At 36.0% G+C, this 13148-nt stretch overlaps 1 protein-coding gene across 2 annotated transcripts in view; it reads left to right on the top strand.

Annotated features, from left to right (window-relative positions):
• Positions 1–473: 473 nt before the first annotated feature.
• Positions 474–13148, top strand: part of LOC129256226 (E3 ubiquitin-protein ligase RNF19A-like) — a 38967-nt gene continuing 26292 nt past the window's right edge. The window contains exons 1-3 of one of the 2 annotated variants that reach the window (XM_054894481.2): positions 474–982; positions 9718–10823; positions 11518–11708. In XM_054894481.2, coding sequence (XP_054750456.2) covers positions 10267–10823; positions 11518–11708 — 748 coding nt within the window. In that variant the 5' untranslated portion in view covers positions 474–982; positions 9718–10266. The remainder of the gene's footprint in view (positions 983–9717; positions 10824–11517; positions 11709–13148) is intronic. The other variant, XM_054894486.2, reaches the window with a different exon arrangement.

Here is a 13148-nt window from a genome sequence, read left to right as displayed (position 1 = left end):
TCCTGGTCCATAGATACATGAATCATTAAACATTTTCACAAAGTTTTGTATCGGGCTGTGTGTAATTTCATTTTAGACATGATGATTTCTGGAAATCTCCAATATCGAGTTAGTCCTCATTATGTTCTATCTGTTTATATCACTATGGGTGTGTATGCGTGTGTGTTTATATGTGCAATATGAATGAATCATGTACATAACCTATTGCATTTTCTCTTCATGACAACCCTTTCACGATGACATGTAGTCTAGGGTGTAAATTCATGATAAATCTGAAGTCCATATTTCTTTTGAACAGGTTTTCATTTTCTCTATTTATTTTCTGCTCATCTGCTCTGGCCCTAGTATGATCAGTAATGAAAAAAATAAATTGATAATCTTTTCAGTTGCTTGAAGGAGACTATGATATCATGCAGCGTAAAGTGAGACAATCCGGTTAGTTCCAGTAATAGGGTCTTTAAAACAGACTATTGACATGTAGTTAATCTGATACTGCATAAATGTAGAGTGTGCGTCATTGCTGCATTCAGATATTCCATGGAAAAGCAGTACAGTGTGACAGTGCAACTAGAACTACGTTTCCATTCGTTCTATTCATCCCACAGTGTGCGGGGGTAGTAGGGCGGTCATCTACATGTCTGCGGTTTGGGGGAAAGAGAAAAAGGAACAAAAAAAGACTTGATTCTCAGTATTTTGTCGAACATACTTCTCTACAAGATCCTCTTCTTAGACTGATTGATTCCATGTACATGGAGTCTATGCTCTGGTAAACATATTGTCTGTCTCCTGGCGCTTGTTCTTCAGAAATTCTATGCAGGTTATTGTTGATTTCTCTTTGCTTTTTGGAGCGTTGTCATTGATTGTATTGGATGAAGTGGTGTAATCATTGTGAATAGTTTGTGTAGACTGTAATTTCAGAATCATACCATGGATCTACTTTAACTTTAGGATTTCATAACATTTGGATTATGTCACACCCCAGGTAAGTGATACTTGTCTTTAGTGTGTTCAACCCATCATCGTAGGGAATATTACAGCAGTACACCGTTATCCAGAATCCTTTTGATAAATAGCAGACCAGTGATAACAAAAAGTAGGAATGGCTTATACCTCAGTCACATTTCCCCTGTGGCAGCCATACAGCAAGTCAAAAACAGCCATTTTATTAATCTTTATTTAAACCACCAGTATGTAGCTGGTATAAGAAATGTTAAAACTGCTCGCTGTACGGCCACCATAGTGGAAATGTTACCGAGGTTAGGTATTGGCTTAGTGTCATTACAAAACAATTTATTTTGATTTATTATATTTCGTTTTCATTTTCACTTGCATTATTTATCTAGTCCTTACAAATACGAAGTACCTACATGTACAGTAGTCTCATAAAACCAAAGCTGAGAAAAATAAAGGAAAGGAAATTCTATGTTCAATTTTTGCTCAGTTGCCTCACTTGCTTGCAGCTCTGATTTTTTTTATTACTCCATATGCCATGTTTGGCCCCCTAAAAATCCTTGGCTCATTATGCCACTGACCCACTCTCCCATAAACTAAAAAAATTCTCTCAAATGCCAAATTAACCCTGGTCTTTTCACTTGAGACTCTGTTCAGACGCACCATGCATTCAGGAAATCCGCAATTGGTAGAATAGTTTTTTATACACTGTAGTTTTGCCTTAAAAAGTCAGTAAGATAAAGACAATCATGCTTTTTTTTTTAACTTAAAATTATTAAAACCAATGCCATTATAAAATGGCATGCATTGAGAATGAGCTCATTATTTTTTATCGAATAAAGCCATATTTTGTGTGTATCCAATTTTTCTCGGTGTACTGAAGACTTAATCCATGATTATTTATTTTTTGTGTGATTGTTTCTTATAGGATTTCAATAATTACTATTTTATGAATAAATAAAGTCCCTCTTGTGAGGATAGAAAAAAATAAACAGCAGTATTTTTTTTTTCAATTTTAGATAATGGGATAGCAGAGGGGATACATGTTTAGAAATACTACACAAAACCTCATGATATTTTACTTTGTTCTTTAATTTCTTCATAAAATGGGGAGAGAACACAACATCTTTTCCAATATATATCTTCGCATGAAAACACATACCTGTGTTATTATATTGTTGGCTCGTCCCCGTTTAAATGTGACCAAAGCCTTGGGAAAAACTTGGCATAACCACCTAAATGTGCATGTCATGTCATTAAACAAACACATAAAAAAGAAAACTCTGTATACATTCAGGATATATTATTTAATTCAAATTTCTGTTTGTTTGCTTTTACTCAGTTTAAAACAATGTATGCTTAAATTATCTTTGATTTCTGGTTGGCTGGATTTACATGTAAATTGGCAAACAGACCATATAAAAATTACCAGCATAACCTCTCAAGGTCATACATGTACATGAACATTGCATACATTTACAATGAAAAACAATCTTAACATTGGCATACAGTGTAGCCTTCATGCACTGTATCAAACATTTGAACTAGGCCTAAAATCTTTTTAATGAATTGGGCCTACAATATGTAAATGTAGAAAGTAAATGTGTTTTTCATGAGTGGGAGTATTACTGATTAAAGTTTTCATTTGTGTAGCCTATAATAGGTTGGTTGATAAGTTTCCCTGTTTATATTGTATTGTAAACATGTATATAGGCCTACATACATGTCATCATACATGTAGAGGTCTGTCATATTAAAAGCACCTTGACCTTGAGGACATTTGCCCTCATCAGGGAATAATTTTCCTGGTATCGCATTGCAATTTGCTCCACATTTTTGAAAGACTGCTATGCATAAAGTTTTTTGTATAGCATATTTTTACACATTTTTACTGTACATTTACTACATTACTTAATAGTTGAGAGCTTTTCTCTTTTGACCAAAAATGCTATTCAAATTTGTAAAGCAAAATTATTCCCTGCTCATCTTGCTCTCAGTATCAGGCTCAGCATTATTGTCCCGGGGGGGGGGGGCACTTACATTGACGAATGGATACCATGCGCGACAAAAAAAACACGTAAAAAGGATGTCTTTTTCAAGATAGGGCACGATACGTACTCAACGTAATAAGGGTGTCAAAAACACTAAAATAATGATAAAAGTGTATCTTTTTTTTGCTAGGAAGGCTACATGGACATGTTTAGGGTCAAATTTCGGAGGGTATAACAAATTAAGACTATTTTGTTTGCCCTAAGAGTCAACACTACGTGTTTAGAATACGATTTGCGCGAGGTGTGGGAGGTGCACATTGGGGCTGTACATGTACTAAACCCAATGATGTACATGCATGTAGGTAAAGGTAAAACCGACGACCGACGTCCGTGACATATAACAATTGAAATGTCGCTGTACTTGTTTAGGGGTTCAATTCAGGGAATACTAATTGCCAATAGTATCGTTTTGTTTCAAATACTTGTTAAGGGAAGGGTTTCACACGCCAGTACTTGTTAAGGGGTGCATTTTCAGAATATGGAAAATACGTGTTTAGGGTGCTTTTCGAGACCCCATGGTATCCACTCGTCAATGGAAGTGGCCTCTCCAGGATTATTGTGCATCTATCAGTATCACCTTGTTCTTATTACCGAGATGGCATGATCTATTGCAATCTCTATTGCGCTACCTATTCAACCTGTACACAAAATCTCTCAAAATGCTGTCTAGTTAGATCTTGAGCTCGAAGGAGACACGTTGCACCTAAAGCCCAGCACACACTGATTCATTGCGATTCAAATTTCATTGAAATTGTAATAACTTTTGATATAACGTTCCAACCAATAAAATCTTAGCGATCAGAGTTCAGAATAGTGATAGGACTATAAACTGAAATTCAGTCAAGTTCGAGCCTCCTTGTAGAAATAAAAGCAAATTCAGTTCCAAATTGTAATGACGTCATCATTGGCTGTGATTGAAAATGATCTGGACATTACTCCTACCAGTACCACAGGGCTTGCTGCAAAGTAAAATTATGATGTTATTAATTCTAACATTAGGCCAAACTTCAAATGAAAAAGTTTTACTTCTTGGAACTTTCATATTTAATGCAAAATGTGATTTATTTTGAAAATGCATCGTAATTATGGATGGCACAGTGTGCGTGGGCTTTAAAGCCTGGCGCTTTAAAGCCCTCAATTAATTGCGAGCCGATTTTCAAAGAAAGTGCATTAGCATTTGATATTACATTTCTACCTAAAAATTCTCTAAGTGCAAAGTTCTGAATTATGGTATGAATTCTAAAATTGAAATCCTAGGCAATTTTGAACCTCCCTGTAGGAATAAAAGCAATAACAATTCCAAATCACAATGACATCATCATCAGCTGCGACTTGAAGGCGATATGGACTTTACTTGAACTACAATTGTTGCAGTAATGCCAGAGTTCTGATCACATCATGCCAAATTTCAAATAAAACAATTATACTTCTTTCAACTTTCATATTTAACTTTTAAAAAAGGAAAAAAGCGTAGTCTGATCGTATAGTGTGCTTGAGACAATGGTGGAAATATGCACTTTAAAAAAAAAAATATGGAGAGTTTTGCTACTAAATCTGTATACAGAACTTCAAATCAACATTTTCATTTTGTAACCGATATCACTTTTTAAACATTCCTTCTCTTTATTTTCTTTAAATTTATTTTTGAATTAAGCATGCTCTCTTTACATGGCACATAAAATTATTGTGCAGTTTCCTGTGTTTTATAACCCTAGTTCCCAAGCCCCATATATCTTACACCTTGTAGTCAGTTCCTTAGACCCCCATTTCATCAAAATAAAATTTGAGTAACCATGCCCCCCCCCCTCCCATGGCCACGCGTAGTAGAAGGTGCACATGTACATTATATATGTACAGCTAATGTGACATGACCTTGTTTCGTAATTTGGGGGTGTGAAATTACTTAATTTCCTTCAATAGCTTGCATTACCTTCAAAGAATATTTAACAGGTTTAGTGATTAACACCTGAGCCCATGTTCATGAACATGTAGATTTATTTTTAATAATTGCCCCCGGGGGGGCCACTTACATTGACGAGTGGATACCATGCGCGACCAAAAAAACACGTAAAAAGGATGTCTTTTTCACGATAGGGCACGTTACGTACGTAACGTGATAAGGGTGTCAAAAACACAAAAATAATGAAAAAAGGGTATCTATTTCGCTAGGACAATTACGTGTTTAGGGTCGAATTTGCGGGGATGATAAATTAAAATTAAAATGTTTTATAAAGGATGTCCTTTTTGCCCCAACACTTCGTGTTTAGAGTCCAATTTGTGCGAGGTGTAGAAGATGGGGTCGTACTAAACCAAATTAGGTAAAGCCGACGACCGAAGGACCCGTAACAATAAAACATTCCTGTACTTGTTTAGGGGTTCATTTCAGGGAATATTTGCCAAGAGTATCGTTTTGTTTCCAATACTTGTTAAGGGTAGGGTTTCACACGCCAAAACTTGTTAAGGGGTGCATTTTCAGAATATGGAAATTACGTGTTTAGGGTGCTTTTCGAGACCCCATGGTCGCGCATGGTATCCACTCGTGAATGGAACTGGCCCCCCCGGGTAATTGCCTCACATTTTGCCTTAGACAACCTCTATGTACAGTGCATAGTGAAAAAAGTACAGACATACCCGTAGTCCCGTACACAATACATGAACATGTATGTACACAATGGACAGGCAGGCCTACATAGTACAATGTAGGCTTGGATTTTTGTTCAAAAAATGATTTCAACAAATATGTGATAAAGGGTAAACATACAATTTACCATGATATTATTTATTTTTTATTCATTGGGGCATTTTCACGGTAACTGACATTACACGGCACAATGTTTTCACACCTTCCATTGTGTGTATCTCTAAAACAACAAATGATGGGAGCTTGCTTTTGATAGAGTTAATAAAGTGAACCTTGCTGTATACTCTGATACTAAGTTTTCCTATGTAACCACATTTTTTCACGCATCAGCAAGCAAAAATGTGTCGGTAACTGACATTACGCAAAAGGACATGCAATTTCAGGGTGTTCATTAAAATTGAAATACCTCATGTCCCTGAGTAGATAGAGAAATAATTTGAATATGTAAATATACCTCCGTTACTAGGTTAAGATGTGTCAAAATATTAAACAATTCGTTTTTGTCTTTTGGGGACTATGATAATTTTTCCACAACCATGCTGGTAACTGACATTACGGTAACTGACATTACACTTAATTTGCCATAGAGATAACACATGGAAGTCAAATGTGTGGAATCATTGCATTGTATCTTCTGTGCAGGGCTTCACATGAAAGTGAGCTTGATGTGGAAGTATGCCTGAGTTTTTAGAAACATTTCAATGAAAAAACTTTTTCTTTTTCTTAATTCCTTTTTTTTATTTGAAAATTTTTATCATTACTTGTCGGTAACTGACAATACACATTAACAGTATCCAGTGCTATATGATTTTCAAAGGCATAATTTTCTTGGTACTTATATGTAAGGCTTTTTAAAATCATAAGAGTTTCATAATACTTCACATTTTTAATTATCAAAAGATAAGAAATGTATGTTTTACTTACCCGCGGGGGGGGGGGGGGTGGGTCATAGCAGCTACATGTTTTCCTATAGTAATTTAATATTGCATTGACTGTACACATGGATTTTTCTGACTATACACCCATAATATATTCATCAGTTTTATATTGACTTTTTAAACCTTTTCCTTCTCCAACCTCCCCCTCCCCTCAAAAAAGGCAAAATGAATAAGGGTCTCCTCCCCTAGGCTACATGTACCCCTCCCCCAAATCTCATGCAGCCATGTAGTTTTAGTGATTTCTATTCTGGTCAGTGCAAGCAATGCTTGTTTATATCTGTTGGATTTCAATTCTCTTCATAATTTGTTTAATCATTTTCTTTGCTAATTTCTTTTATAAGCTGTCAACAAAGAATAAACTCCAGCTTCTAAACTGAAACTGAACTATTTGTAAATTAGAAAAAAACACCACAGTTTTAGTAGATCCATGCAACATTGATCAGAACTGTCAAATTTCACTTTTCATCTATACTTGTAAACCAAAAACAAAATTGTATCACACATCCACACTACTAACAGGTATAAAATCCAGGAATTTACTTTTAGCGAGGCAATGCTCAAAAGAATCCTAGAAACTAAAAAAGGGACCCTGGAAATCCCCTTCATCACAATGTTAAGCTTAAAAAATGTTGCAGATTTAGGCAATAGGTTGGGAAAAGTACCCCCTACCCCCCCCCCCCGAAAACCAAACAAAAAATTGTCTGATACAAACAATTAGGTACTTGGTAAAGTGCATGTACAAAACAATTTCATAGTAATTTTTTTTTGCACGATGGGAATTCAACTGATTCAGCCCCCCTTTATGATCTCGGCCGTCGATCGCGCGATCGCAACGAAAATTGGCACGCGCATTACCCATGGCATTATCTACAAAACTATTAAATCAAATTCTGCAGAAAATCTCATTGCTGATTAATTATGCTAATTTATGCGTAAAATCATGTTTGATCTAATTAATAAAATAATGACCCTAAAATGCTAATTTTTGTTCCACATACTCTAGATAGGCATCTGATCAAATTTATTTATTTATTTTCTTATGTATTCTATTGTTTTCTAAATTTCTTATGTATTTCTTTGTTTTTTGGACTTTTTTTTTTTTATTGTTTTTTCAATGGAAATTGTCAGGGACTTTATTTTGGCCCTATACAAGATAAAATTAATTAATTTTAGCGGTAAAAGGAAAAATAATGATACATTTTATGAATTTTGGCTGAAAACACTATTTGCATTGGATTTGTACACAAATTCACGTTTTTGAGTAATTTTGGGTCTGCATGCACTTACAAAATGTTGCGTAATTTCGGAACCGTGTACCCGGGGGTCACAATTTTGGTCTCAAAAGTTGCTCGAGACTTGAAGGTAAAAAGTCAGCTAGCGACGCGGTCAAAAACATTCAAGCATTGGATTTATCGCGAAAAATGTCGAGGGGGGGGCCGAATCAGCCCCCCCCTCCAGTCTTCTTAGGGTTAAATAACAAGTATACAATATTTCTTCACCATAAAATTGACCACATATTTGCATTTCAATATTGGTAACCAACGTTTTATCATGGTAACTGACATTACATCTCGGTAACTGACATTACATTTTCCACTTGGTAACTGACATTACATATATTTAATGGTACCCTATTGCTTCATTGTTAATTGGTAATCTTTAATTTTGGTGTAGAAGGGAGGGGTGTTACCTAGAGAGGAAATCTACCAAGTTTCATATAATATATCCTCTTTTCCAGGAAATTAGAAAAAAAAGTTCATGTTTTCGGTAACTGACATTACATACCATATCACATACTTCATCAATGTTTTTTTATCAGATGAATGAATTACTGGTGTTTCTTTCTGTGGGATTTTAAAAAGTGTTATAATAGCAAGCTAAATCAAAGGCGAAAACATCATGATCAAACCTGTTCTTTAAAAATCTGTCAAAACAAAATATGTATCAATATACTATTTTCAACACTAATTTGTATCCATACTTTGGCAGCCATTTTGAAATAAAAAATGGCTGCCAGAGTCGGAAAAAAATTTTGTCTCAGAAACTTCAGGTCTTGTTTTATTAAAAAACATAAAGCATTTGACATGAATATCAACTTTATTTTTTTGCCTCTGTGTCCATCTGTGGTGAAAATGCCCATTGGTATATGCACATATATTGACCTGCAGCAGGGCTGAATGGGTCAATTTATAATTTGATATCAACACAAATAAAACAACAACAACAAGTACAGTGAATATAATTTTGACTTAATGATTGAATGGCATCAATAAATACAATGTACAGGTACATTCTTTTTCAACAAAGTACAGTGAAAGCATCTCAAAACTTTTCAAAACATACTTGATTCAATCGTAAGTGATATAATGATTATGACATCATTGTCATTTTCCCAATATTATCATCATTGCTCTAGCCACAATGAAAAATTAACTAGAATTGTGCCTAGAATGAAGGTTTATGAGAATCTACAACAATATACTGTGCATCTGTATGTATTTAGACGACTTGTTAAAAGTCTGCATGGCATCTTTTCCTTGTACATGTACATGTAGATGTATCCCTTATATTTTTTCTATGATGATATGTAATGATTGGTAATTAAAAGGTGCTTGCATGATTTCTGCGGGAAAGATATTGCTCTGACTTTATGACAAGATATGCTTTAGGCCTATCCTGATTTGTTTGTGTTTTTTTTAAGACCTCTAGATGTACATGTATGTACATTGAAGGAGATGTTAGGGCTCGAGCAGTCTGGAAGGACCTGTTATTTCTCAAATCTAAGTTATGGAAGCATAAGGGACAAAATCATTACAAGCAATAATTTGAAATATGGCAAAACACCTGCATTGCGATCGCATCCAAAACAGCTTATGGCCAACTATAAATGCAATTAATCTTTGCACCTGCTATCCCATTAATGGTATCATTCTGATTCAGACCATGCATGTGAGCATGTATGTGTTCCCTGTGAATGCCTATCCCTTATCTTTTAGAGTTCTTTTCTTCTGGCACCCTATATTTTTCATAAATAAAAAACAAATGTATCATGTTTTTTAAATGAACTTTACATGACTTTGCCTACTATACTTAACATTTGACTACTATCTTTTCTTCATCTTTTTCATTTGTGCAGGGCACTTAAGAAGAAGGGCAGGAGCTGGACATTCGTACCCTATCCTGTGGATAAACAAGAAGAGACCGATTCATCTCAATAGATAGTCATCTTGCTCTAAAGCCATTGGAAACACCTGAATTTTGTCTTGCATTGTTTCATCTCCCACTAGAGGTTGGAGTACCTTTCTGCTCTTATCATAGTCATCTATCAGTGATCACCAAGACTTAGAGTATCCCCCATCATTTCTATTCCTTCAAGGTAAAAAAAGAGAGGAAAACGGGAGGAGAAAGCTATTGGGATGTGATCTCGGCTACCATTACAAAATTCTTTTATTTTGGAGATGACCATGTATTTGAGTTTGAATGGGGATGGTAGAAGCATCATAGGAGATGATCATGTGACATCACATTGATCAGGTGACAGAGTGAAGGTGGTGAGGAAGGAGTTCTTTTGGAAAAATTCAGTTTTCATTTTGGAAAGGAATGATATTTGGGCGTTCTTGTGTATGTAAGCTAGATTAAAAGTTTCTGATTATTTTAAAGTTTCACTCTTAATTGAGTTTGACTCATGCAACTCACAATGAAATCTACGGACATGGACACCCGATCAGTACAGTCTGGAGGCTCACAGGCCAACAGCATAGATTCCACTGTCTCCAAGCACAGAAAGCAAGGAGGTGGGTTCTTTCGCTTCTGGTCAGGGCGATCCAAACCGCGCAAGAGCAGTACCGACTCGGATCATAGCGGGCTTGGCACTCCACGAAGCACACGACAGGTCGGACGGTCACGAAGTGCTGCAGCCTACATCAACAGCACCAATAAGAAGGGGCCCGGCACAATGGAGTGCCCTCTGTGCCTAATGGAACGACCAAAGGAACAGTTTCCAGAGATCATCACTTGCGACCACCGCTCATGTCGGGAGTGCTTACGTCAGTACCTGAAGATTGAAATCACAGAGAGTCGAGTGAACATTGCATGTCCTGAATGCGCAGAGCCTCTTCATCCGAATGACATTAAACTCGTGTTGCAAGACAGTGCTCTTATGAATAAATATGAGGAGTTCACATTACGGAGACTACTCATGATGGACCCAGATTGTCGATGGTGCCCGGCGCCAGACTGTGGGTGAGTGATTTTCTCAATAACAGACTCTAAAGTATGATACAAATAAATGAGAGCAACATTACATGCAATTTATTTCAGAGCATGTGAGCAATTGGAATGGCATTTCAGAGGGATTTAAAAAGTTCATTTCCCATGCAGGAATGTTTTACATTGCTTTATTGGGCACAATAACGACCAGCCAAGACCTAGTCTCCTACATATTATCCACCCTCCACCAACACTTTCTTTATACATACAACATGTACTCAGTTCTTTCTCTCTCGCTGTCCCTGTCTTTTTCCTTTTTTTTATCTCCTGCTTCAAAGGTCTATTCCTATTTTTCTATACGCATTCATCCTGGTGAAGGACACTCTCCCTGTCTCAGTGATATTTCTTTCTACACTCTATATCTTTTGTTGTCTCTATTCCTCTAAATAGATGTTGCTTCTCTCCTTTTTCTATTTTCTCTCTTCTGAATGATACCAAGTAGGCCTTCATGTATGCTTTGAATATCATTTTCAATCACTAAATAAGATACAGATGGAATAAAAACTCCATGTTCAGTAGTCTGTTGTATTTTTATAGAATCACTTTTCAGTCTCTACTTTATCATACAGTATGTCTTTGTTGTAGAAGTACATTGTACTATCTGTGGTACATTGTATATACATGTACACTTACTTTTGTTTATTTATTTTTTAATGATTGATTATAGATTTGCTGTAATAGCCACTGGTTGTGCCAATTGCCCTCAGTTGTCCTGCCAGCGCCAGGGATGCGGAACAAGTTTCTGCTATCACTGCAAGCAGATATGGCACCCTAACCAAACCTGCGATGCAGCCAGACAACAACGCATGGGAATCATTCGTAAAACATCACTTAGTTACAGCCAAGGTTCATCATCACGTGAGTATATCTACAGCAATTTATCAAAATTTCAAATATCTTTGTGCAGACATCCTCAAGAATTTTTTTGAGGGTTTTATTTACTATCTATGTCATTTACTGTCATGGTTATTATAATTTTCTCACTCTAGTTTTTGTCTCGCCTGCATAGCAGAGCGAGACTATAGGCGCCGCTTTTCCGACGACGGCGGCAACGGTGGCGTTGTCAACATTGAAATCTTAACCAAGGTTAAGTTTTTGAAATGTCATCATAACTTAGAAAGTATATGGACCTAGATCATGAAACTTAGACAGAAGGGTAATCAAGTATTACTGAACATCCTGCCTTAGTTTGAGGTCACATGACCAAGGTCAAAGGTCATTTAGGGTATAGGAACTTTGACCATGTTGGGGGAATCAATATCGAAATCTTAACCAAGGTTAAGTTTTTGAAATGTTGTCATAACTTGGAAAGTATATGGACCTAGTTCATGAAATTTATACATAAGGGTAATAGTGTCTCACTGAACATCTTGCCTGAGTTTCAGGTCACATGACCAAGGTCAAAGGTCACTTAGGGTCAATGAACTTTGACCATTTTGGGGGTATTTGTGGAATTGTCATCTTAATTTTAAAAGTTTATGGATCTAGTTCATGAAACTTAGACATGAGAGCAATTAAGTATCCCTGAACATCCTGTGCAAGTTTCAGGTCACACAATCAAGGTCAAAGGTCATTTAGGGTCAACGAACTTTGATAATGTTGGGGTATTTTTGGAATTGTCATCATAACTTTAAAATTTTATGGATCTAGTTCATGAAACTTTGACATAAGAGTAACCATGTATCCCTGAATATCCTGTGCGCCCTTCAGGTCACGTGACCAAGATCAAAGGTAATTTAAGGTCAATGAACTTTGGCCATGTTGGGGGTATTTGTTGAATTGGCATAACTTTTAAAGTTTATGGATCTACACATGTAGTTCATGAAACATAGACATAAGGGTAATCAAGTATGTTTTGCACATGTCTTAGGTCACATGATCATGGTCAAAGGTCATGTTGAGTCAATGGACTTAGTATTTTGTTATCTTATTAGTATTTTCTTTTGTGAATAATTATTATTTAGCTGTTTTCAAAGTCAGCATTGCTGCTATATCGAATCGTGTAATGCAGGCGAGACTGCCAGAGGCGTTCCACTTGTTTAAAATTCATTTTCAATTTTAAAGTGAATGAAGAAAATTATCAGTAAATATTGAATAACCATGAAAGGAGTGTAAGTCCAGCACTAATAATGAATTATCCTTTAGTGCCTGTTTCTATTATATCAGGGTGTCATTGTGCTCCATCTGAACAAAGCACTTTTTTGTCTGATTCACCATCAATTTTTCTCTACTTGAATGTTTTCTTGTATTTTTTTCTTTATGTGGTGTTCAGTAGTGGACCAAATAAATATTTATGAA

This window comes from Lytechinus pictus, chromosome 1 (assembly GCF_037042905.1).
Source record: "Lytechinus pictus isolate F3 Inbred chromosome 1, Lp3.0, whole genome shotgun sequence".
Taxonomy (NCBI): Eukaryota; Metazoa; Echinodermata; class Echinoidea; order Temnopleuroida; family Toxopneustidae; genus Lytechinus; species Lytechinus pictus.
This window is presented reverse-complemented; position numbering and strand designations above follow the sequence as displayed.